Source organism: Rattus rattus, chromosome 5 (assembly GCF_011064425.1).
Source record: "Rattus rattus isolate New Zealand chromosome 5, Rrattus_CSIRO_v1, whole genome shotgun sequence".
NCBI lineage: Eukaryota > Metazoa > Chordata > Mammalia > Rodentia > Muridae > Rattus > Rattus rattus.
In genome coordinates, this window is record NC_046158.1 from 53,028,234 (window position 1) to 53,055,770 (window position 27,537).

General features: G+C 44.7%; 1 protein-coding gene across 2 annotated transcripts; it reads right to left on the reverse strand.

Annotated features, from left to right (window-relative positions):
• Nucleotides 1-227: 227 nt before the first annotated feature.
• On the reverse strand, nt 228-27,391 carry Nfe2l2 (nuclear factor, erythroid 2 like 2). 2 transcript variants are annotated; one of them, XM_032903520.1, is made up of 5 exons: nt 27,205-27,391; nt 3,842-4,108; nt 3,006-3,095; nt 2,247-2,414; nt 228-1,901 (listed from the first exon to the last, which is right to left on the reverse strand). In XM_032903520.1, the coding sequence occupies exons 1-5, from the start codon at nt 27,247-27,249 to the stop codon at nt 678-680; spliced, it is 1,794 nt and encodes a 597-aa protein (XP_032759411.1). In that variant the 5' UTR covers nt 27,250-27,391; the 3' UTR covers nt 228-677. The 2 variants fall into 2 exon arrangements, with proteins under 2 accessions (XP_032759411.1, XP_032759410.1); XM_032903519.1 differs by having other exon boundaries at nt 2,247-2,435; nt 27,205-27,390.
• Between the last annotated feature and the right edge of the window lie 146 nt (nt 27,392-27,537).

The following is a 27,537-nucleotide window of genomic DNA, read 5'->3' on the forward strand; positions in this document are numbered from 1 at the left end:
CTTGTGTGTTTTCCTTTTTCTTTTCTTTCTTTTTTTTTTTTTTTTGGGAGCTGGGGACAGAACCCAGGGCCTTGCGTTTGCTAGGCAAGCGCTCTACCACTGAGCTAAATCCCCAACCCTCTTGTGTATTTTCAAAACCATTCTGAAAATGTAAAATAAGCAAATGTGGTAGGTGGATAACTGTCCTATGGCAAATACTACTGGGAATTAACTCAAACAATCCAGAGTAATTTAAGTCATGATATTCCTTTATTAGTGCTAGCTCCTTTTAATTTTTATCAGAGCTAAACAATTTAATATAAAAATGTCATTTCTTGTTCATACAGTATATAAAAAAGTATAGTGGTTTGGTTAGTTTTCAATAGTTTGCTTTTAGCCAGATGTCATATAAGTCTATGACTGTAACAAATGAGAACAGTATAAATAAGTTCTGTAGTATTTACACTTACACAGAAACTAGCCCAAATGGTGCCCAAGAAATTAACTTGAGAGTTAAAATGAAACTGATTCAACATTGAGACTTTAATGCTTTGTAAAGTTTCATATTATTTCTACACTAGCTTTGGCTATAATTCTGCATAGTTACTTATAAAGTGTTTCTGCATTTCACATCACAGTAGGAAGTTTTAGCCGTACAAAACAAACACTAGCTCAGAAAAGGCTCCATCCTCCCGAACCTAGTTTTTCTTTGTATCCGGCTTCTTGCTCTTGGGAACAAGGAACACGTTGCCATCTCTGGTCTGCTGCAGAGAGTACTCACTGGGAGAGTAAGGTTTTCCATCCTCATCACGTAACATGCTGAAGACTTCCAGATACAAAGTGCTGAGTTTCCTTTTCAGAAGATGGAGGTTTCTGTCGTTTTCTCCCTTTTCTCTGAGTAGTTTTTCTCTCTCATCTTTTAAGTGGCCCAAGTCTTGCTCCAGCTCTACAATGTTTTCCAGCTTCCTTTTCCTACAGTTCTGAGCGGCAACTTTATTCTTCCCTCTCCTGCGTATATCTCGAATTAATGCAAGCTGAGCTTCGTTGAATTGCTCCTTGGACATCATTTCATTGAAGTCATCAACAGGGAGGTTAATGATTTTTTCGACAGGGAATGGAATATGGAGAGCTTTTGCCCTAAGCTCATCTCTTGTGAGATGAGCCTCTAATCGGCTTGAATGTTTGTCTTTTGTGAATGGGACTTTTTGATGACCAGGACTCACAGGTACTTCTTTTTTTGTTGTATTTTCACACTGGGATTCGTGCACAGCAGCACTGTGCCCTTGAGCTGGCGACAGAGGCTGTACTGTATCCCCAGAAGAATGTGTTGGCTGTGCTTTAGGTCCATTCTGTTTGACACTTCCAGGGGCACTGTCTAGCTCTTCCATTTCCGAGTCACTGAACCCAGGCGGTGGGTCTCCGTAAATGGAAGACTCCACAGAGTGCTCTGGGGATGCTCGGCTGGGACTTGTGTTCAGTGAAATGCCGGAGTCAGAGTCATTGAACTCCACCGTGCCTTCAGTGTGCTTCTGGTTGAAAGCTTTACACAGGGACAGATCACAGCCCTCAATGGGCCCGCCCAGAAGTTCTGAGAGCGACTGACTGATGGCAGCAGAGGAAGGCATGCTGCCACCGCCACTGGGCTCTGCTAGGAAAGCAGAGTAAAATTCATCACCGAAATCTGTGTTCAAGGTGGGATTTGAGTCTAAGGAGTTCAGCTGGCTGGCATCATCCGTGGAGAGGATGCTACTAAAAGAATCCTCAAAACCATGAAGGAAATGTGGACTACAGCTGTCCATTTCTTTTTCCAGTGAGGGGATCGATGAGTAAAAATGGTAATTGCTGTCCATCTCTGTCAGTGTGGCCTCTGGGCTGGGGACAGTGGTAGTCTCAGCCTGCTGCTTGTTTTCCGTATTAAGACACTAGAAAAGAAGGTCACATTGTATGAATGTTTTAGATCAGTTCCCTACTCCCAAATCCAAGGTCTTCTTTTCAATAATCCTGATAACTCCCATTTTCAACAGATAAATATTTTATGGTTGTCAGAACTCTAAATTAGCTTTCAGTCTTACAGTGAATTTGTCCTGAAATATTCAGTCTGATTAACTAAAAACTCTGTGTGTTAAGTGAGTTTGGGAAGCTCTCCTGAGTAATTTAAATGCGCCATCAGTTTCTTCCTTTGAGTAGGTAGCATGTCAATAATAAATAACCAGGATGACTAATTTAAAAGGCCCATAGAGGACAGCACACTCATCGAGCTCTCTCACCTGTAACTCGGGAATGGAAAATAGCTCCTGCCAAACTTGCTCCATGTCCTGCTGTATGCTGCTTAAATCAGTCATGGCCGTCTCCAGAGAGCTATCGAGTGACTGAGCCTGATCAGGGGCGGTGAAGACTGAGCTCTCAACGTGGCTGGGAATATCCAGGGCAAGCGACTGAAATGTAGGTGAAGAAACCTAAGATTGACAAGGTATTTACGTGAGTGAGAGCAAAGACCTGTAGAACAGACAGCGGCAGGAGCTGCAGCTTTCAGATCACTAATGGTTGCTTTTATAAAATGAAACATTTCTTCCTCCCCAATGTCTCCACATTTATCCACTACTAGCTTATGTCACTCCATGTACTTAAAGGTAGACTTCAAAATGGATAAAAACATTTCTTACGACTTAATTTGTACCCATAATATTTAGCAAAGTGCTTCAAACAACAGATTAAGATTTTTAATCCAAGTACGGATTAATAGTTGCTCTTTACTAGACAAAATATTTTATATACCTATATCCATTTTTCCAGTTAAAATTATTCTGATTCCTGTTTCTAGCTATCCAGTAAAATGGACTTGTGGTTTAGTATTGTATGCAGGTCTTATTTTTAAATGTTGTATAGATATCTGATACAGTTTATTTGATAATTTCTTTGATCAACTTTTTCCTTCTAAAATTTTCTTTTATTCTCTCAATTGGATACACATGAAAGGGACTAATTCCAGAAAAGAGAGTTTTGCTATTAAGCAAACATTTTTATACCTCATGGTCATCTACAAATGGGAATGTCTCTGCCAAAAGCTGCATACAGTCTTCAAAGTACAAGGCATCTTGTTTGGGAATGTGGGCAACCTGGAGTAAGGGAAAGGCACAAAGGAACATCATTTGTTAAATGTTCTAAGCCCAGGGGCCATGACTAGCATTAAGAGCTGTTCATAACGGGGTTGGGGATTTAGCTCAGCGGTAGAGGGCTTGCCTAGGAAGCGTAAGGCCCTGGGTTCGGTCCCCAGCTCCAAAAAAAAACCAAAAAAAAAAAAAAAAAAAAAAAAAAGAGCTGTTCATAAAATAACCTATGAACTCATTTCAGAAATCAATTTGTTTTACAGATTCAAACCAGATCACTTGTGTTCAAATCATTAGTCCCTAATAAACTGTGCTAGGGGACCGAACCCAGGGCTCTGTGCTAGGCAATAAACTCCCTTCATTTTTGAGTGATCTAGGCAAATGATTTAACCCTTGTGAGCTTTAGTTGTTTATCAACTTATAGCATGGGAATTGTACTTGACACAGCTACATCAGTTACTCATACAATTCAGATCACGCCTGCCACAGCAGTGAACAATGCCCACTCCTCCTACCAACAGAACGCCTGCCATGTCTGCTCCCTCCCAACAGGATGATTCTGTAACTCACAAAGTATGCCCCGTGATCTGTGTCCTGATCATCGAAAGAATTCTCAAAGGAGCTCAGGTACTCAATTCATCAGGAAGCTAAGCTTGGGAACTTAATATCCCCACAAATGGCAGACCAAGAGCTCAAATCCGATGGTCGGCTTTCTCAGTCGAGTTTTCCTCAGACCCCACCAGAACCAAGTGTACCTGGGAGTAGCTGACAGATCCACTGGTGTCTGTCTGGATGTGCTGGGCTGGCTGAATTGGGAGGAATTCTCCGGTCTCTTCATCCAGTTGTAACTGAGCAAAAAAGGCCTTCTCCTGTTCCTTCTGGAGTTGCTCTTGTCTCTCCTTTTCGAGTTTTTTCTGTTTTTCCAGCTCATAATCCTTCTGTCGCTGACTAAAGTCAAACACTTCTCGACTTACCCCAAGATCTATGTCTTGCCTCCAAAGGATGTCAATCAAATCCATGTCCTATGTTTAAAACAGAAAAGGGAGGAGAAACCACGGTTAAGGTGGTCCACATGGGTTCATTCACTGCATGCCATCACGGATGGGGGAGATACAAACTAACTGAACGAGTACAGATGGAGGAAGCTAGAAGACTGTTAGTCCATTCATTCAACACATACTTGCTAAAGCAACAGCATACATATAGCTACCCATTCCAATCAGTTTGGATCACTAATGACTGCAAAACAATAGAAATAGCCAAACTTATGCTTCTAAGAACTCCACGTCTCTCTCCTTTTAAAAGATTTATTATATATCCAACGTTCTGCCTGCATGTATGCCCGTAGGCAAGAAGAGGGCATCAGATCCCATTACAGATGGTTGTAAGCCACCATGTGGTTGCTGGGAATTGAACTCAGGACCTCTGGAAGAGAAGCTAGTGCTCTTAACCACTGAGCCATCTCTCCAGCACATGCATGCACACACACCTACAGACATACCCTACCTCTTTAGAATAGAGATTACAGCAGATGCATGAGCCACTCATGGCTGCCATGAACGCTGTCTCAACAAACACACACCCCAGAATAAAACCAATATCCAGGGTTTTTGCTTTGTTTTAGTTGAGACAGGGTTTCTCTGTGTAGTCCTGGCTGTCCTAGAACCTGATCCGCAGACCAGGCTGCCCTCAAACTCAGAGATCCCCTGCCTCCGCCTATGCCAGGATTAAAGGCATGTGCCACCATGGCCCAGGCAGGTTTTTGTTTTCTGAAACAGAATCATGTAGCCCAAGCCAGCCTTGAACTACTAACCCTCCTCTCTGTTGACCAAGTGCTGGGCTATACCACCACCACCTGCTTCCACTCCTAATTATGCACAAATGAGGACTGAAACAGTTTCTGTTGAACCACCTGTTCACATGTCTGACCCGAGCCCTGAAGGACTTGATGACAATTTCTAGGGACTTACCCTAAAATCATCAGTGCCAATCATGCCCAGAGTTGACTTTAACAACTGTTTTTTCCTGTTTCCACCATATGATAATGCTTCAAAACTTCAGAAGGTGTTAACTATTCTTTCCTACCCCAGCATACAGACAGAGGGTTACCAAAGGAGACAAATTTCTTCACAAATATAAAATAAGCCAGTGTTAACAAATGTTCACTAATGGGAGATCTGCTATAAGCAAGACCAAACTTCAGGCCAATGTGTAACAATGAAATTGTGGACTCTGAATTAACACTAGACTAACTGAACATTATCCCAAAATCAATCATGAATGTGTCCTAATGAAGCTCCTAGGTCTTGCTTTGAGGCATGTTAACATGCACTTTTGTTGTCTTTGAACTTTAAGGGGGCCGAGACATACCCATAAACATGGAGTTTGGTGGTAGTTGGAATCTTGAGAGCAGTGAGTACCTCCATGTACTTTATATTAGCCACAGACCCATTCAGTCAGTCACCACTAACAGTTTCTTTTCCTATGGTGACTTTCCCTCAGTGCACACCCTAAGCCAGTCCAGTAGATCTTTGTTTTTCATTTCCCATAATGTGATCAGAAGAGACACCTTGGAGGATCCTTCTCAAGAACCAGGAAGGCTCAGCTCACCTGGTTCTGAGCTGAAACAGTGGCTCCCCCAGCCTAGCATGCATTTCTAGCAGGAAGGCCACCAAGAGGTGTTTTCACCTGTTCTTTTTTTGTTCTTTAGGGCATGTAGCCCAGGCTGATCACAAACCAAAACAATCTAGCCTTGACTCCATCTTCTCAGCTGCATCTCCCAGTGCTGGGATCACAGGTATATGCCAGCCATACCTGGCTGTTACCAGTGGCTCAGGGGATATTCAGTATGATCACTGTGGCAAGCACACAGGCTTCAAAGGGTCCCAGAAGTTCTTCTTTGTATTTTCAGGTTTGTGCTACCAAGTGTGCAAAAGAAAACTGCTTTTTAAAACCTAGCAGTGCAGACCACGCACTGCCCAAAGGACCCGGCACCCATGTGCCAACTGCCGAGTTCACAACTGCCTGTAACTCCAGCTCTAGGAAATCTGACACCTCTAGCTTCTACACACCACACACACACACACACACACACACACACGCACACACACACACACACACACGCCCTTAAAGTAAGTTTTAGAAAGTAAAGCAAAGTTGATTTTAAGCATCTTTTATACTTTGGATTCCTAAACAGCACACATTTCCCATCAAGCTCGGGCTGACCCTGCTTGGCATCAAAACTGATAGCCCATGTTCACAGTGATGCTCATAGGCCTGAATGCAGACATTCTGATCTGAACGTAGGGAGTTTCTTCTTGTGCCTAACACATTTTGTTATTTTAGATTTCCACACAAGTTTCAGAAGGAAAATGTCTGAAATTTGATTTTTCCCCCTTTTATGACAGACAGGTTTCATACTGCTCACTGCAATCCTCCTGCCCCAGATTTTCAAAACTAGGATTACAAGTGTGTGCCACGGTGACCTAGCTTCAGATACTGTATGAAAGAGTCAAAGCATTACACTGGGAAGAAATCTACAGAAGTCTGTTAACCCACAGCACTGCCTGGGAGGCCCACGAACAAGTGCTATTTTCTGTAATGAACAAAGCACTCAGCATTTCCTGTGAGGAACCTTGTGACTGGCACATGACTTATACCACAAAGTCCTATCCCTGACCCACCGCTCTGTGAAACCGGAACATCATCTAAGAGGAAATACTAGGGTGGAGCCCTTAACAAGCGAGAACACGACAGCAGACAGAGGGAAGAGAAGTGTCTGAGGGGACCTTCCACTATTCACAGCCAAAGCTTTGAAGAGCAGCTAGCTGTCTGACCCCCACCTTGTGGGTCTCCCAGAAGGGAAGGCCACACAATCAGTCTGGGAAGGAAACCGAAAGCAGGGAACCGATAGCGCAGCATTCCAACAGGTATCTTCTTAGACTGGAAAAAGCTGCCCAAGGGTAATCTAAGTGCCAGGGTAAGCCTTGTGACGTATGGGGCAAACACTGCCTGCCACTTATGGATTCCTGGGTGTATTCCAAATTCTGCTGCAAACTTAGCTTATGCAAGAGACAGTAAGAAGCAAAATGTTGGACAAGTCACATCCAATTGCCATCTACTCTAACAAAAAGTTATATTCAAAATGTGGAGTACTTATTTGCTGTCTGGGTAATCCATTACAGGCCTCATAAAATGGTACAGTTTGACAACAAATTCATGCCATTTTGAAATAAACATCTCTGCACAAGGATAAACAGTGACCTTGAACACTGAAGTCACATGTGTTTTAAGCCAATCTTAGTCCTTTGAACAAACATTTAGCAGAAGATTTTAAAACAATCCCACCCAACACTAAAGCTATTTAATAAACTGAGAACTTGGCATATTATTAAAATTAAAATTGTATCTTAAAATAAGATTTTTATTACTTTGTATTGGGGTGGCAGCAGGATGCAGGGGGAACCAGACACAACATGTGCCACAGAGAATGAATAGCAGTCAGAGGACAGCTTGCAGAGCTATTTCTCTCTCTCTACCATGGGGTCCTAGGTAGGCACTAAGGCTACCAGGTTGGGAGCAGGTGCCTTTACCTACAATGCCCTCTTTCCATCACCACAAAAACAGTAGCTCAACAAGCTGTTAAAAATAATAAACTGTACTTGTCATTTAGCACAGAATAAAATACTGGTCTTTGTTTCTAACTTTAAAGTAAAGATTGTTCTCCCCTACCCTCACCCCTTTATTGAGACAGGATCTCACTATGGAGGCCAGGCTGACCTCATCACCCTCCTCACTCACCCTCCTAAATGCTGGGGTTACACACAGGCATAAACATACTCCAAAATACCGACCTTAGTTTAGCCTCTGTTTCTCTGCACCCTCTTCTTCATGCACACATTAGTTACTAGAACGTCTAGAGTGAGAGAAACACTTGGCTACACTGTCCTAACATATATCTCATTATGATATCCTGTGAACATATATTATTCACCTAGAAGGTAAATCTGGTTTAGCTTCCCCCTTAATAGACAACGCCCAAATTTTTTTTAATAAAACTGGATATGTTCTACAGTCTGAAAGTCATCCAGGAGAGAGCTGTCAGATTCTGTAAGGGCAATGAGGGAACGCACAAATCTTAACAGAGTAACAGCTGCACAATCATTTACAAGGTCCTACTGTGTGGTCAAACTGCCTAATAAAGTCTTTATTTATTAATACTTGTAGTATTACTTGTAGTAATAAATAACTCCAGACAGATTTACCCATTTACTTCTCTAAGTTTCCTGTCCCACACTGCATTACACGGTGGACAATATAATGCCATCTGCTTTTCAACACAGATCCCAGAGGCAGAAGACGCCCACAGTTCACTGCAGTCAGCCCCACACCGAGCTCTTTTGGGTCTCGGGTTAATTTTCTAATTCTTTCTGTTATTACTGTGGAATAGGTGATAAAATATATAGAATAATTAACTACAGAATAGTGTGGGTTCAAAGAGGGCCTACAGCTGTCTAGATCAGGTACAAATATTGCTGTTTGTGTCTGTTACCTCAGCAACAGTGGAAAGAACTGGTTAAACAACTCAGAGATATACTTGGCAGACTTTTACACTCAACACCAACCCAAGTTTTCCTCCTACAGAAATCCTCATAGTCAAAAACTAGAGATTTTCACCACATAAAAATTCCCAAATTCATACCAAATACAAACCACCCAGCAAAATTAAAGCGTTTGATCACGAATGTACCGTTCACTCCCTAGGCTGTGGAGACTCCTCCACTTTGTTTAGGCTAGAAAGTGGTCTGCTTCCTCAGCCTGGCAGGTTACCAGGCACCATGCACACTCTCATGGGCTGCCTCCTGTTCTCAAGCAAGCTTCTTAGCAATGACTCACTCAGTCTAAGAACTGTGATCCGGCCAGCTTACTGGAACTCTCATCCACTACGCAGTCCATAACCTGCAATGCATGATGCAAGACAGCGCAAGGCTGGGAAGGGAAGGCAGTCAGAACCCCGACTTTCTCCAGAGGCATTATCTGTAATGTGGTCAAAATGAAATCACAAAGGACATTCACTTTCCAAACACTGGGTAACCCCCTACCTGTTGGAGAAACCACCGAGCTCTGTCTGACTTCTCCACAAGAAGTTTCACAGTTGGCTTTCAAGAGTTACAATCTGGCTGTGCTGGTGCAGGGCAGGGCTAGGGTTTATAAGAGGTTACAAAGGGTGGCCCCAACACTGCCAGGAGAACAGCAATCTTTAGGATACAGTTGTCTAAATCTCCCCATTCTGCGTGAGCAAGCCCCCCAGAGAAAGCACTTGGTGAACACGCTTCAGTTACTGTTAGAACGCCATGCACTCATCATTACCAAAAGAACCTTTGGGAACACTGTCTCCATCCTCCTAATCTACTTTACCGAGTGGAAACAAACCAGGAGACTCCAGGCAGCTCAGTGCCTTGCTGTCTCCACCCTTGACCTCTCTGACCCGGTCAGCTCAAGGAGGGAGGCCTCAAATCAGAGATTCTTCACAGAAACTGCTGGTGCTTCTCAATGCTTCAAGCTTCTTTATCCTCTTTTAGGGTCCCCAAACTAAAGTATTTAGTTCAGTATTCAAGGTCATTTTTAGATCTAACCAATTAACAATTAGCTAAAAATAGCCAACAATCACAGACAGCCAACCTAGGCTGAAGGATAGGTAAAAACTGTTGCAGTCAGACAAAGACCCTGGATCTTGAGACATGGCTATGTTGGTATCAGTGGTGCCGAGGGATTTTCTATATGAATATAATGTAATGAATTATATTTAGATCATAGAGAACACTTAAAAAGTTTTTTTTTTTTTTTTAATGAACCACAAGCACTTTTAGGGTACTTCCCAAAGGCTCTGCTAACTTTTTTATTATATATAAGCACAATGTAACTGTCTTCAGACACACCAGAAGAGGGCATCAGATCCCATTACATGGTTGTGAGCCACCATGTGGTTGCTGGGAATTGAACTCAGAACCTCTGGAAGAACAGTCAGTGCTCTTAACCACTGAGCCATCTCTCGAGCCCCACTCTTCTGCTAACTTTTTTAAACTGTGAACTTTTTTAAAATATGATTCCCCCCAGACAAGGTTATTTGGTGTTACCCTGGCTGTCCTTGAACTTGGGAGATCTACCTGCCTGTGCCTCCTGATTGCTGAAGCCAGCAAGAGCAAGCAATATTACAGTAATATGCACTGATGGCTAAAACTCTGGTCAAAAAGTGGTCGTTAGGAAAGTGGCAGTCAAGAACAACAAGGTTACAGTACAGTCTAAGTAGATCGCTGGTCTATCTACCATCTACATCCACACAGGTCACATCCATGGTGTCAGAAACAGTGCAAGGTGCCAGGGATGCAAGGATAAATAAGCAGTCCCCGTTAGGAGACATCACGAGCAGCATTAAGGACCTCTGGCAGCACCGAGAAGAGCCACTAAATCTGCAGAGACACAACAGAAGCAGTAACTGCCGCCACATACAACTCTCATGAACACCGTGACAAGGGATAAGTCTGGACTCCCGAAGTCCGACTCAGTGAGTGAAAGCAACAGGTGTCAGGCATGGCCGCGCACACCTGTAATCAGTGCAGCAGGGACACTGAGTTCACGAACCGGGGCTCAAAACAAAACAAGCACTAAGGCATACGGTCAACCCAGCCCCAACCGTGTGCTCTTGGTCTTCCTGCTTGACAGTGGCAGTGTTTTCCCTTGTTCTCAACTGTGCGCACCCCCACCCCCAAGCTTCAGTTCCCTAGCTCAGGGAAAGCTGTCATCCCTGGAGCCTTCCTCCTTACATCTGGACTTTTTGGTACATGGGACTCAGATCACATGGGAACCACTGTTTATGCCACACAGTCATGGAATGCCTACTGCTGAAAGGGCCGTGGGAATCAGCTAGATAGTCCTCTCGTCCTGCAAAGGAGAGGTAACTTGCCCCCCCAAGGGCAGAGGGCAAGGAATTTTAAAACTACCTCTAGACTACTTCTCTATCATTTTCTACCATGCTAACAGAGGAAAAAGGATGTACCTCTATTTCACTCTCCCTTTTCAATGAGCTCCCGCCCTGAGCCCCCAGACAAGGCTTCTCTAACTGCCCTGGAACTCAGTCAGTAGACTAGGTTGGCCTCAAACTGAGGGACCCACCTTCTCTGCCTCTCAAGTACTTACTGGGAACCACCACACCTGACTGCTTTTAAAAACCTTTCCATGTTTTCGTGTGTGGGTGCATATGCCAACACATGGGAGTAGAGGCCAGAGGAAGGTGTCCTCATCATCTGGTCTTACCACTTTGAGGCAGGGTCCCTCCTTGAATCTGGGGTTCATGTTTTTTTTGAAAGCCAGGCTAGCAGCCAGCAAGCTCTAATAATCCTGCCCCCCAAGACCCTGGGGTTACAGGCATGCACGAGACCTTGCCTGTTTGTTATGTGAGTGCTGGATTCCCAACTCAGTCCTCATAACTGTGCACCAATCACTCAATCACTGAGCCAGCTCTCCTGCCACTAGGTTCAGTTTACAGAATGGTGAGATGGCTCAGCCGTTAAGAGTACTCACTGTTTTGTTTTAAATTTAATTTATTTATGATGAGTGTTCTGTGTGCACATATGGTGCATGCCAGAAGAGGGCATCAGATCCCATCACAGATGGTTGTGAGCCACCATGTGGTGGCTGGGAACTGAGCTCAGGACCTCTGGAAGCACTCTTAACCACTGAGCCATCTCTCCAGCCCCAATAAACTCACCTGAGTCCATGCTCAGCCACGCTCTAGCCAAGCTCCTGTTCAGCTGCCTGCCATCCACAGGGATAAAATCCAGAGGATGAAGTGTACAAAGGTAAGAGTAGGTGGGGGAAGTCTTATCGGCAGCAACACTCCAGCACAGCAAGCACAGCCAAGCCTCAGACTGCTGAGGACAAGACACAGAAGAAAGGAGACAAGTCCAGCCAGGCTGGCCCATCACTGGCTCTTTAAAGTCTAGGAAAAGATTCCTTCTAAGACTGTGTCTGTCTGTTGGCCATTGACTGACACTTAGAACATGATGCAACTGACCGTAAAGAAAGCTAACAGTGATTTAGGAGCTCACAGCCAACTCCAGGGCTATAAACTAATAATCTGAGGCTCAAGATGCTAGTGGACAACTGATGACAGGCTTTTTGTGACTGAGCAGAACACAGGAGAGCACATCTATCTGGTCCACGAAACACACATTTCATATAGACTTTCTCATTACAATTCCTTAAAATCCTTTTAAATTTACTTTATATGTGTTTTGTTTACATGATTTCATCATGTACGTGCCTGATATGCCTGCTGCGGTCAGAAGAGGGTGTCACATCCTCTGGAACTGGAGTTATGGATGGTCATGAGCCACTGTGTGGATGTTATGACTCAAACACAGGTCCTCTCCAAGAGCAGCCTGTGCTCTTAACTGTTTAGTCATTTCTCCAGCCCCTGCATTACAGTTTCTTCTACTAAGAAAAATCACAAACTTCTATGCATCTCTCTGAACACCGACACTGATACTGTTGCCAGGTGCACTAACACATACCCCATCATCCTGCACGCAGAATGCAGGGGCAGAAAGAAGTACTGCTGTTAAACTGGAAGCCAGGGCTGGCTCAGCGGTTAAGAGCACTGACTGCTCTTCCAGAGGTCCTGAGTTCAAATCCCAGCAACCACATGGTGGCTCACAACCATCTGTAATAGGATCTGATGCCCTCTTCTGGTGTGTCTGAAGACAGCAACAGTGTACTCACATATATAAAATAAATAAAACAAATCTTTAAACTGGAAGCCAGCCTGAGCTACAAGGCAAAACCTAGTCCAAGCAAAGTAGGACAAAAGCAAAAGCCAAAAACAAACAAAAACCCCAAATAACAAAAACCTGCTGTGTGGAACTTGGCTGTGAGGCTAAATTAACATCCTATAAAACCCTGTTAACAGAAACCCAGCTGACATCTGACAAGATAAGGCCTCCAGGGACCCTGAACCCTTCCACAGAGACATGCCTTCCTCACCAGCAGTTCTGAATAGCATGCTTTAATACAGAAGAGCAGCCCTCAGCCCCTGCCACAGCCTATCTAGAGCTGACCTCTAGGGTAACCTGACCACAAACAAACAGCCTGAAACAAGTGTGGATCAAAAAGGCCTGAATTGGACAACGTAGGCCACATACCCACTAAAGCAACACAAAGCTGACTCTAACCTCCCAAGACTGGGCAATTGGGCAATAGCCCTTGTCCACCCCTTGAGAAAGACAATTCTTGGGCACTGGCTCTGACATTCAAGTAACTGAAGGTCACAAAACATTCACTTGTATCTGTATGTCATGTGATTCCTATGCCTCTGTGTAAAGGTCATGTGAGAGAAAGAAGACACGAGGACGGGGAACAGTCACAGACGGAAGATACATAGACTGTGTCTGCAGTTCAAGCTGCCGGCCACCTCCATACCTGAGGGTTCTGGTCACAGATATCAAGTCAGGTCTGGGAAATCAGAACGACACAAAAAGGCCTAAACTTTTAAGTGATCTCAGAACTCTATCTAAACGGTCAAATTCTTTGTCTTTTCTCTTAACAAAAAACTATGGGTTTGGTTTAAAAGTTTTTTTTTTGTTTTAAATTTATGTCTTTGAGTTGGGCATAGTGGCATCCCCTGCTCAAAACCTTTAATTCTAGCACTCAGTAGGCAAAAGCAGGTAGGTCTCTGAGTTTGAAGCCAGCATGGTCTACAGAGTTTGTTTCAGGACAGCCAAGTCTACTCAGGGAAATCCTGTCTCAAAAAGCCGAAATAAAGCATCTCTGGCTTTGGGAGGAAAAGACTTAAGTTCGAAGGGGAAAACCAGTATGGAGTTCCAACATGAATGATCACACAAAGTACGGGAATATGAACATTAGTGTTCGTGGGAGTGTTACTACATTGCCCAGGAATAACACACAGCAAACACCCACTGAACACACTCTTTCCACTGGTGAGCAGACAGCAGCCACATTCCTTTCTACCCGCAATACTGTCTTCTCTGTGTCGGATTTTCTGTTTGTAACAGGAAGAAGATGAAGCTCTGGTCTACTGTGTTGCCAAGTCCACTGTAACAATGACCAGGGCCCAATCAATTTATAAACACGTTCAGACGCTTTCTGCACCTGTAAGAGGGTGGGGTTGAATTAGAAGATTTCTAAAATCTCTAAGTGTTTCTGATTTTATAATGTCTGAACTACAACTGAAAATACGTTTTAATGTAAAAATGCACACTAATTTTAGATTACAGTATGCTCTAAAGGAACTCTATGAGAAATATAATGTAGTGATATTGTTTGCAGCTCAGACGCAATAAAAACACAGAGAATTCAATTTGAACAATGTACTGAACCCAATTTGGTGCAACGGTATTTTAACATGCTAACAGGAATGGTGTGATGTTAAAGGTGACAAGTGTACTGAAGCACACAATAATCTTACCTAACAAGACAGCATGCAGCGTTGTCCTACAACAGCGTGACCAGGAGCCCCCAGCCCCAATTCCTGAACTATGGAGGGCTGCTTACGGCATACTAAACAGAGAGTTAGCTTCTGCTCTTCGTAAATGTCAAGTTCATTAAAACTAAAGTTCCAGCCTCTTGGTTTCACTCATCACATTTGAAGACTGCAAGGTGGCTGCGGGCTGAGGCAGCGCAGCCCTGGAGTGGCTCCACTGTAAGGCCATGCACTCCTCAGGAGTCCTCTAAGCAGATGCTTCTGTGTGGCTAACAAGGTCCTGAGGCTACAACTGTGGACATTAGCCCTTCCGAACTGCCCTAGGTGTTAGCAATTATCTCACAGAGCTGGTGGGACTCTGAATCACAAGGAGGGCTCTCAATGACCTACTCAATCGCTTTTTATGTTATTCCGTAATAGCGTAATTTACAAATGAGATGATTACCATGGTTACTAAACACATCGTGTAAAGAACAGACAGAAATTAAGGGACTCTGTGCTTCCAATAAACATAAATTAACCCTGAGCTTGGAAATTATACTTCAACTACTTTCATATGTATATATCTGAAAATGCATCATGGTACTCACCATTGTTGCTGACTGCTACAAAGCCATTTGGGTCTATTAAGAAGTATTATTAGGGACGTAACCAGTGGGGAAGAGCACTCACTGCTCTTACAGATAAGCTGGGTTCTGTTCACAGAACCTATATGGCAACTCACAACTGTCTGTGCCTCCACTCCCCAGAAATCTGATACTCTCTTCTGGACTCTGAAGGCATCAGGCACACGTGTGGTACTCAGAAACACATACAGCCAAACACCCGTGATATATAGTATATCACTATATAGTTGGGCAAGACGTTGGTCACACTGGGTTTTGAGGATGGAAGGTTATAATGCGGACAGTCTAAGTCCAGAGAGAGTAGACCTTATACTGCAACAGCCAAGTCTACTCAGGGAAACCCTGTCTCAAAAAGCCAAAACAAAGCATCTCTGGTTTTGGGAGGAAAAGACTTAAGTTCGAAGGGGAAAACCAATATGGAGTTCCAACATGGATGATCACACAAAGTACGGGAATATGAACATTAGTGTTCGTGGGAGTGTTACTACATTGCTCAGGAACTGATCACATACTTTCTACGTGCTCAAAAAACTTGTTCCAGAACTGGATGCACAGCAATCCACCAAGCGGGCAGTAAGTCACCGTCATTCTGGAGTAAGGAAATGGAAGCACAACGAGCTTTAGTACTTTTGCCAGCAAACACCCAACGCTTTGTGACAGTGAGAGCCACAGCACGCACAGTGACCTTGCAGAGAGAGTTCTCACCCGCTCTAGAACACAGGCTTCTACTCCTCAGCCCCCTGCTTTGGGGAGGCTGCTTGAAAAATGGACAGCACACTACAGCTCGGAAAGACTTGAGCAACCTTGCTGTTCACCGTGTAGGTGATGATGTCCACTCCCCTACCCTCACAGTGGGTTCGAATTCAGCAGAAAGGCAAGGCCACGCCAGTCCTCAGAATGATCTTTCATATTAAAAAGGCGTGGAAGTGCATCTTTAAAGTATAAAGGACAAGCTGGGGTGTGGCAGCAACACTATTAATAAAGCTATCTCCCTGAAGCAAATGCCAGTGACTGTGAAAGCAGCTACTCTTTCTGGGTTTAGCCACTGCAGGAAAAATAGAAGGTGAGGCCATAACTTGTTTATGTACCCAGCACCTGCATGGCAACAAATGCCTTTCAGCTGTGCCATCGCTCTTCCGGTCCCAGGAGGTTTTTCTTTTCTTCACTGCTCAGCTAACTTTAAAAGTCAAAGTTATTTTGGAAGAGATATTATAAAACAATACTTTAAAACCTTGAAAGAAGGGGTGGGGGTGAGGAGAGGACAAGGTTGGCTCGGTTTGCGTTTGGATTTAGCCTTCCTCCAAACTTATTATCCAGCTGTAATGACAGGACCCTAGGTTCCTAGGCCTGAATCCCTGAGTAAAAAACTTTTGTGCAAGTGAAGAGACAGATCTGAAAGTCATTCTATTCCATGGCTTATCGACCCGCTTAATGACAAGGGATTCAGCAACAGGTTGGAGGGTCCTCAGGGGAACTTGGGCAGTGTATGTGGCCTTTGTGGGCTGAGATTCACAAAAGGCCTGGCCAGGAGGCTCCAGTTTCCAAGCAGGTGGCATATAATAAGGTTGGGGAATGTGTAAGAAAGGCCACACAAAAATAGGATGTTTATGGCAAAGAAAACCATGGGGCAGAAGTCTGAGCTCTGATGAGGCTACAAATGGAGGAGGAATTTTGTTTACAACTGGCCAATGGAAACCTCCCATTGCTACCCATCCAAATTCTCCCCAGCATGACAACCGCAAGTACCACTTGTTGAATATCTGTGTGCTTGTTTTACTGATATACATCACAGACCAAATCTACAATAAAAAAACAATAAAACCCACTGCAGCAATCTATCTCTAAGGCCTCCCGCGAGGCCTCAGTTCTTTGCTGAAAGAGAGCTCCCTCCATCGCAGGTGCGATAGGATTGTGCCCAACAACAGTATTTTGTCATAGCACACAGTGCCATGCCTGATGGCAAAAGACACTGCAGCTCAGGTCAGAATTCTGTCTGTTTCATTCTTCCTTTAGTGAATATTAATAGTCAGTATGACTGGAAGCCAAGGAAGGATTGCTACAGACAACACACTGACCTCAGAAGGGCCAAAAGAGGTACTCCCCCTTCATGCCATTTCAGAAAAGAAAAGAACATATTCTGAAAACAAAGGACCAAGTCTCACTGGGGTCCCCTGACCCTCATCAATGGCACCGAGCATACTGGCAGGGGAGTTCCTACCAGAGCACTCCAACATAGGCCCTGTGAGGCCAAGCACAGCTGATTTTGTGCTGTAACCTATGCAGAAAATCTACTCTTTTAAAAGTTTTATTTTTGGGGGGTGAGGAGGAGCACTGGTGGTTGGGTGGATAGGAATTGAGACAGGGTCTCATATAGCTCAAGCTAGAGTCAAACATGCTCTGTAGCTCTGGCTAGCCTTGACCTCCCGTGTGCTGAGAAGGTACAACCCAGCTGCAATCAGAGATCCTCAATACATGGGCTGGTGGCAAACAAGCCCAGGCATGAGAAGAACATTCACGTGTACTGTACAGCAGGGGCCTCTCACTATCCCCTGCAGCCTCTAACCTGCCCATCTTCTGACTCACCACAGAGCCTGCTTGTCCACAGCCAATCCAGGTACACTGCCCTTTCTAAAACCTTCCAAAACTTCAGGCGCTCTGTGATCCAGACGCAGTGTAATTAACAACACAGGTGAACTGGAGCCCTCCCCAAGTTAACCTGCCCTGCACCTTCGATGCTGAAGTCTTGCTCACACTTGCTCTCTTCCCCAGTTTTCCGAAAGGGCTTCTAAGCTAAAAACAAATGGAATCTATAGGCTAGAAAGTTCAAAAGCCCAGTGAAAATGCTACCTTCTTCTAGATATCCTAAGAACACAAGCTACAAAGGGTAGGTAAGAGACTCCCTTTCAACTGCAACTATTCAACCGCAAAGCATCATAAGAATCTGTACCCGCAAAGGACAGACCGCATTAATGGAATTACGCTAATTACCATATAATTACCATAACCTGCAATTCAGGAGTACCAAGAGCCAAAGGGTTAGAGTAATTAGAAAGGGCAATTTCAGAAACTTACATCCTTGAAGAACAACTGCTGTACTATCTCTAAGATTAGAACAAATCTTCATGCCATGCAAGTCTGGATGTAGACCTCATAAATATTTGTGAAATGAGTAAGAACACATTATTTAGTTTCAGAATCCAATATTTTTATTGTAAACCATAGGTATCTGAAGTTATAGCTCAAAGTAACAAAGCAACAAAGGCACATTTTTTCATATGATTTATGACCAAATACCAGTTGCAAAAAATTATTTAGCTCCATTCCTCTATCAATACTTGGACATCACTGAATACAAGAATAAGTATTGTATCTCAAGGATATTGGCACACTCAAGATAAAAACCTCTTATAGGAAGAGTGGGGAAGTTGCTAGACATCAAGCCTTGGGCCTGGTGCACACTAGGCAAGTGCTCTACTATTCCCAAGCTAGACTTCCAGCCTTAATTCTGGTTTTTAAGAGAACAACTAGGAAGCGCAAGGCCCTGGGTTCGGTCCCCAGCTCCGAAAAAAAGAACCAAAAAAAAGAGAACAAATACAACTATATCTTGAAGTGTTCACAAAAAGAATTCTGTGACCTGGATGCTGGGTGCTGGGTGCAGACCCGGAAGCTCAGCATTCAGGAGGAGGCCAAGTGACTCTGTGCGCCTTAGGCTGGCCTGGACTTCAGTGTTCAAGGCTAACTCTGCCACATAGCGAGTCTGTTTAAAAAGCAAGAGTCAGATGTTTGCAATGCAGGAGGCAGTAAAAAACTAATTAATCCATCAATCTAACTGCTGACTAGGTGTATTTTCTTCATGACATAAGCTGTTCCCCTCATGATGGTCAGAAAAGATGAATTTGCACCCAGAGGCTAGCTTCTTTTAAAGCACTAAGCTATTCCCTAGGCATCACAACTTAGCCAGCCACTCACAGCTTTCCGCACTCTCACCTCATTGTTCAGACTTCTTCAGGTGGAGAACACGAGGAGAAACAAACATGGCGTGGTTTTTAAGTCTGCCCTCAAATACACTAGACAAGAATTATATTGAATCATCTTTTTAGGGCCAACTCCTGGCAGCTATAGGCTCCTGTGTCAGTGTTCTAACACACCAGGCAACACTGCCCTTGGTGGGAAAAGGGGTCTGAGCAAGTTACTCTAGAGTCAAGCAAATGTGTCGGCCTCTAGGGCTGTCCGTGAGCTCCTCTCCCTTTGCCTCCATTACACGCAGTTCACCAAGGAGATGGGGGGGTCCCCTACAAACAAGACAGTAATTATCCTTCAGTGTTCTGCAGCCAGGAGTCTTGTATGGGAAGCAAGGGGTGGGGCCTTCTGGTACCACAGGCCTGTTCTCCATGGAGAAGCTGGGCACAGGAGCACACAGTGCCCCTTTGGCAGGAACTCTCTAGCACTCTGCACAGAGTCCTTCATTCTCCAGCAGCTAACAAAAGAAGACCCTTTCACTTTCAGAGAAAGACTGAAGAAAGGGTGAGGTGGTAACCCAGAAGCCAGAGCAGGGATCAGGGAAATCTGTGTTCCCTGTACTGTCACATGCAAACTGTGATCCTGAAAAGTAGCTTAACCACTCCCAGTAGCTTTTGTCAACTATAACGGGATATCCACACAGACTTAGTACTGTTGTGTGATGCGTGCATGTGGAGGTTAAGGATAGCTTTGTGGAGTTAGTTCTCTCCCTCCACCTTTACATGGGTTTGAGAAGTTGAACTCAAGATGTCAGGTTTAACAAGTGCTGTACAAACTAAGCCATCTTCCCAGTTCCTTTTGTTAAGAGTAAACAGCAGAACGTGTCTAGGGCCTGCTACTAGCAGAACTTCAGCAACTTGTCCTACAAACTGCCAGTGCTGTAGTCTAGTTGGCCCTCCAAATCCAAGTGTCACAATGTTGGTTCAAGCACCCCTCTACTGAAAGAATTCTTTAAATTATCTGTTACTATGTATGCTTTATTACCCCTAGCAATGTACCTCTGTATGAAGCATTTACATTGCATGAGTTATGTGTATTTTACAAGGAAGAGTGGAACACCTGAGGGGTTTAGTACCATAGGTTCTAAAGCTACAGTCCCTGAGACACTGAGGCACAGGTGAGTTGGTAACAGAAAGCCAAGATTGTCTCTTCTCTCAGTTACCATCTTTTGCAGCACGTACCCAACACTTTACAGCCACACAGCCTTATCAAGTGAACTGAACAACTGAAACACACAAGACACAGACCCCTTGAACTTTGGACTTTCTGCAGTTCCAGGACAGGAGAAGAACAGGTTTGTTCCTAGAGGAGCCATTTTGACCCACATCTCTGGAGACAGACAGAGGACTGTACTTGTCAAGGTCAATGAGACAGAGTTAAAAGTGACTAGACACGCCTGCCCAACAACATAGCAGAGACTGGGCCCTGGATTAGTCAGAACTAACTGCTTCAGGCCAGGTAAAGATTTCAAGGGACTGTCCCTAGAGCAGGGCCACTCTCAGCCTGGGAACCAGTAGGAACGACATGAAGCAAAACCCTTTTGAGAGTGGCTTTCAATGTGTATTTCACTGTTTCATTGAGAACTGCCACCAGCAACAATAAAACATTCAAAACATGGCAGTGTTTCCTACTGCAGATAAAAATGGTGAATGTCCTGATTTTCATCACCAACATTTAAATGGTTTAATAACAAAAGTTCATGATTCTTCAGCACTCTCTATTCACAGAAGCAAGATCCTCTGCCTTGCCAGGCCTGGTGTGTTCACACTTGTAAGTCCAATACTAGGGAAGCAGAAGGGAGCAGGAACTGGATTTTAGTGAGTTTAAAGACAACTTGGGCTACTGTAAGAGATCCTGTCTCAAGAAAACAAAAAACAAAACCAAACAACAAAAAACTGAATCCCTGGGTCCAGTTCTGCAAAACGAACCTGGTCACTCCTAAGAGATGTGATGATTCCATCAGAGTCGGCTCTGCAAGACTCTGCTCATGGCAGGCACCAACCACAACCTCTTCCCCTCTAACCTAATGCCGTGGGCTAGACAGAGGTTAGCTTCTGCTCCATGTGCAAAGCTACAAATTCCTGCTACAGCTGAGCAGAAAGAATGTCAGATCTGACACACAGGCAAGTTCCAACTCCCCCATTCAGTGTGCCAGTCGCTTAATCACACAATCACACAGCCCTAACATTCACGGCCTTCCTCTCAACACATATGGCAGGTACTGACACACTCCAAATCTCAAGTCTTTTAAGAACAAAAATAATATTCTATTCTTCAAAATCTTAAAAGCAACAGGAGTCAAACTTTTACCAACTTCCTGACAGGTAAATTATACCCCACTAAGCAACTAAAATGGCTAGGGTGGTGCCAACCAGCTCTGCCTGGGAGCCCTGAGCGGGGGAGGCAGAAGTGTGCTGCAGAGGTCACTCAGCAGTCCACTCGCACTACACCCATCAGCACAGTCAGCCTCTAGTACCAAATGTGCAAATCAGAAAATCATCTGGGCAATAAGTATTGATCATTGTGGTCGGGACTATAAAGTTTCCTCAGTCAGGCACAACCAAACAGTGGAGCTGGCTTGGAGGTGCCAGGGTTTTCTTTGGAGAAAGGAAAGAAGCACAGGAATGAAGAGAGTGCAGGAATCCACACTCACGCCCACCCAGCAGGAGCATTCCATTCTCCTCCTGTTTGTTTGAAGACAGGGTTCTACATACCCTGCAGGCCAGGCTGTCCTCCAGCTGCCTGCACTCCTACCTAGGAGCTGGAATCACAGGAGTGATCACCACACTCCTGACTCGCTGCCTTTTAAACTTCTTACCTGTGGGTGTGTAACTAGTGCACGCAGGCGCCAGGGGAGGTCAGTGACCTCGGTTGCTCTGGAGCTGGGGTTCCGGGCAGTTGTAAGCCACCTGACATGGGTGCTAGGACCTGAACTCGGATCTTCAAGAGCAGCAAGCACTCTTAAATTTCTTAGCCATCTTTCTAACCTCCACCTGACAGCCTTTTAGCATGCCGTTTCTAAGTAATCTTATTGCAAGTTATCCACACTCCTGAAAGAGTCATGGAAAAGTCCTACTGGTCCCTAGGGTACTAGTTCTCAGTCCTCTTTGGAATCCAGTGGGATGCCGTAACACATAGCACTAATGCCTAAAGCCATCCCTCGAGATTTTGACCGAATATAGAATACAGCGTGGGCAACAATATTTGACATACTGGAGGTGAATCTAATAAACAACAAAATTTGGAAGTATAAAAAGTTGAAATGACTCAAATGTTCCTCAATTTGAAATGTGATATGCCTATATAATGTAGTATTCAGCAATCCAAAGGAATAATGATACAGGATACCTGTTATAACAAGGGTATCAAAATATCATGCCAAGCCAGTCATAGAATGGCTCCATTAGTTCCAATAGCTCCATTGTCCATTAGCCTGGACAAATCCAGAAGAAAAAACAGGTAACTCCGTGGTTATTAGGAGTTTGGGGAACTTGGAGAAATAAGTGGTGGCTACTAGTGGGCCCAGGGTTTCCTTAGAGAGTGATCAAAATTGACTATAGGGTTGATTATGTAAGTATAAACACACCAGATTCTAAATGGGTTTAACTGGATGAACCGTGTGGCAGGCGGTTAGACTTCACTTCATCAGACTCTTCAGAAGGCAGCTGCTGCTGGACTATAATGATCTGAGTCTGAGTCAGTCATCAAAGGGGCCTGGATAAGACAGGCTGGGTGCTCAGAATCTAGCCTAGGCCCTGGATTTGTCTTCACACGACAACGGTATGGACTAAGTTTGCTTACATTCTAGAACGGAGAGCCTTTTACAGCTGGGAGGTAAGCTCAGTGGTAGAGGTGATTCATGTAAGGGCCTGGTCTTTCCCTAGCACCCCAACAATGTACCCCAGAAAAGAAGAATCTAACACAGGGCTTTGTGAAATCATATTATTGTTCAGATGTTTGTTTTTTTTTTTTAAAGATAAATTAACATTATGCTGCTTCCCACTGATAGAATTATTCAAATTCTTAACATCATTATAGCGAAGCATATATAGAGAAGCCCAATATAGGAGTCTGTTTTGTTTTTTCTGAGGGACAAACTCTCATAAGAATGCACTTGTATTTTCCATAAACTTAAACCCATTTTTGCTTTCCCATCTATAAAACATATCATTATCAACTGTCCAAGTCTTGGTTTCTTACCTTAAAGCCCTCCTTCCTAAATGCTGTTGGCACTTGTGGCAATGAAATTTCAGTACCTTCTGGATATCACATCATCAAAATAAACTCTTCTACATATCACAGTAATGTGATTCCTTTTACAGCCACGGACGGAGCAAAACAGGGTAATCATTACCAAACTCTTATCAAATTCACCAAGTGTTCAGCACATGCTGAAGTGGGTGACCCAGGCAAGAATCTGGACTTACATACAGGAAATTCAGGTAAATAATCCGACAAACCCTAATGGTCCTTTGAAGTATATTTAACTATTGTCAGTAAAATCAGACAATAATTCCTAACAAAATTTAACAGTAAGTAAGACCAGGAAATAAAGTAGTTAATCTTCAAATGTACTAGTCTCAAAGCTCCAGGTAAACCAGAGAGTCTTGAGGCCTAAACGCTGTTTTCAACCAAGGCAGGGGCTTAGTGTTTAGTTTGAGCCAGCAGGTTTCTGCTAGGTATGTTCAACCCACTGTCCCCCAACCCCAAACCTACCTTCCTTCAAACTAGTCTTCCCCTGTTGTTCACACTGTACAACATATCCTTACTAAACATAATTTTGATCATCACCCCAGAATAAACACAGGAGATTGTGAATAATGAGGCAAAGACAAAGATGCCCACAGCTAAGATTTAACTTAGGAAAGGGTAAATGGTCACTGGAAAATGTGAAGCAGACTCTCAGACACTGCTTTAAAAACGATTATTACAGGAAAAAAACATCCTGCCTCTCCAAACGAAAGCAGCCTGGACCTGCCTCTGTCTTCCTGGACTGGACCACAGGCACCAGCCCACTGCCGGCTTACTCATCCTTGCTGTAATTGAAAGGATCCGCTCCTTCTCACATGGTTATTAAGAACCTAGGTAAGTGTGAAGGGTGTAGAGCCTTTATCATTCCGGCCTCACCTCCTGGGTCCCCCACCCCCTCCAATCTACCGAGTTTCAAAGGGAAGCTTTGTGCTTCTGCTTTAAATTCCCTTTGGTTCAGTTTGGAAGTAAAGACTCAGCCCTTGGAGTTAGGCTACATTTGAATTCTAGCTTTAATACAAAACAGTTGGGTCATCCTGGAGGAGTAATGGCCTCTTTGCCTGCCTCTCTCCTAACCTGGACAGGGAAGATAAAAAGTCGTTGATGGTGGTTTGGAGGGGTTACTGAGAAATTATACATCTGAGGCAGTTACCGTATTGTTTGACTTGAAAGGGAGTGTCCACTAACTCTCTAACATGTAAGCACTTAGTTTTTCCTACATCCTCAAGCTAATCCTAGTTCAAGACAAAGTTAAGAAGGATATAGTTATGAAAATCTTTTAAATATGCTGGATTGTGGCAGAGGAAATATCTAGAAATAAGGGTAACTACCCAAGTGCTCCCCTTTCCTGCGGCTTTGCTGAGCGTGACACATCCTAAATAAAAATAAATATATTAAGAAAAAACATATATCTGGCTCTCAACTCTTCCTGTTAATCCTAAAAGGGGGCTGTTCCTCAGCACTGCTTTCAAGGGCCACTGTTAATACAAATGGAATTTCGAAATGGTCCTGGCTATTTTTAAGGCAGAGAGACTGATGTAGCTGTGTTTAACCACCTGCGTGTGGCTTCTGTAATGTCTCAGAGATTCAGAGATGTTCCACATATCTAGAAGTCAAGTTTTTCTTAGGTTGTTCTCCCTTCTTCTCCGTCACTGGAGAGGCCAATCCTATGTGTCTGTAATAATAATCTCGCATGTCTCATTTAAGAGCAACTTCATCTTTTGTCTTCAAGAAAAGTATTTTATCTCCCCAAGACACCAGGGGAAAAGTAATGGATGGTTTCCCCCTGAGATGAAGAAGCACTGAGTCTACTCGCTGTTGTGAGCATAGTTAAAAAATGTATCATGCCACAACTATACAACTGGCTAACGTCTCTAACCATTTGTTCAAATATAGAACCCAATTCGAATCCTTCTGGACTATCAAACAACTCTTTAAGATTAATTATGATCTTAAATTATTTTTTCAAAGTCTTCAAATAATTAAATCAATATCTGGAGAGAACTAGAATTATCTTTAGCAAACAAAGCTTTCACGTGGAAGAGAAAGCAGCACATCTGCCATTTCTGTAAATGAAATGTTATTCTACACACAAGAGAGAAAAAAAACTTTACAGTCAAAGTTCATTTGTATCCTGTGGCCAGAAAGCATTCCTTTTGATTACTAATGAAGGGCAGAAATCAGAAAGTACAGTTTACTTATCCATCCTAATGAAAACCAGGCTACGAACCCAATCATTTCTAGGGCCAAGTTCAAGGGACGAGTAGAATTAATGTACTGTCAGTAGCTTAAAATCTTACACCAGTACCTTCCAAAGTCGGCTGAAAACTTTACATTTAAACTAACTGTTTATTGAGTTATACATTTCCTTGAGCTAAATGGTTTCTTTTTCTAAAACTCCAATTCAGACTTTTTTTTGGCAGTGTAAGCATTTACTTCTTTAAAAGTGCCTGAAGTATAACCAGAAACTGGTTTTCACTTACATAACAGTGTCGAAAACTTAGCAAGAAAGTGTTATGAAACGCAAGCGTCCCATTCTGTCTTCATAAAAGTGCGCAACATGCTAAGAAAATTGAGGCAGAATCTCAAACAGCGAGGAAAAAAATGTATGAAGGACACAAGGGAAGGATAATAAATGTCTAAAAGCAAAACTTCTGCAACTGTATAAAAAGCAACAAATTCTAATCTATTACTCTTACCCTTGACGGCAAGGAACTGAATATTCTGCCTTATACATTTTGGCATTGCAACTCTGTAATGCTAAATCCAAAGACAAAGCCGCCCAGGGGAAAATAACAATTGCGCAACTGATCAACAGCTCCAACTTGTCCCTTGGCCCCAGAGAAGCGAGGTTTGCACGCTATAGAGCAGGAAAGGGCCAACCGAGGGCCTCTGTGACTGCCAACTGACCGTTGTAAGCCACCCGGAGGCCACAGCCACGCACACAACGTGGGGCCCCGCGAGTCACGATACTCAGAACATACAGCCCCGCATGGGGCCGACTCGAACCTCGAAGCCCGCCGCCCAAGTCGGCACGTCCTTGCGCCGGGCGCGAGGCCATCCCCGGATTCCCAGGTCGAGGGGGCGCGCGGAGCCCTGCCGGCAGGCCGCCCGTCGGGGCGCCTGAGCACGAGGGCCACCCGGTGACTTTCTCCTCCGCCCCCGGAGGGCTGGGCTTTTCTAGATCAAGACGGACAAGCGTGATCCTACAGACGATCAGCTCTCGGGCTGAGGCTACAGACGGCCGAGCGCACCGCGTCGTAGGATGAGAGTTAGGGAGAGCTTCCGGGCCGACGCCGAGGAGAAACCTCAGCTCCCCCGAGCGCGGCCCCGTGACTAGGCACATTTTTACCGGCACCGAATCTAGGAAACTACGCTGCCCCGGAAAAGGCCGGGCGGCGCCGGTTTAGACCGCCAGCATCCACCTCCTCCCGCCTCGCCGCCGCTGTGCCTCCCCACCAAGGGGGCGGTGGTGTCCCTGCCTGGCCCCGCGAAGCCGGAGCTTCCTTCATACCCCAACCCCGCCGCCCCTGGGGACCTTAGGCTAGGACCCCACAATCGTCGCGGCCCCAACATCCTCCGTCGCTCTCCTAGCCCGGCGGGGCAGTTCCCAGGCCTTGCCGTCGTAGTCCTGGCTCATACAGTCCCTCCCTCCCGGGGCCACAGTCCCCTCGAGCCCTTGCCCCATTCTTGGCATAGCTGAGGGGCCCGAAGGCCAGGGCAGCACCTGCTGGGACTGTAGTCCTGGCGGTGGCAATTCCAAGTCCATCATGCTGAGGGCGGACGCTGCGCTAGGGCTCCCCGACGGCGAGGCTACTGGCAGCAGAGGTGAGGCGGCGGCAATGGCTAGTCGGAGCAGCCGGGAACCAGCAGATAGCCTGCTCGCTGGAGTGGCAGGCCAGCCTTAGTCCGCCCCGCCCCCGCCCCCTGAGGGCGGAACAAGGACCTAGGGACGGGACAAGAACTTAAAGGCGGAGAAAGGGCTAGGGCAAGAGGCAAGGGCCAGAGGCGGGACAAGGGCATGGGGGGCGGGGCAAGGGGCGGGGCGAGGGCTTGGAGC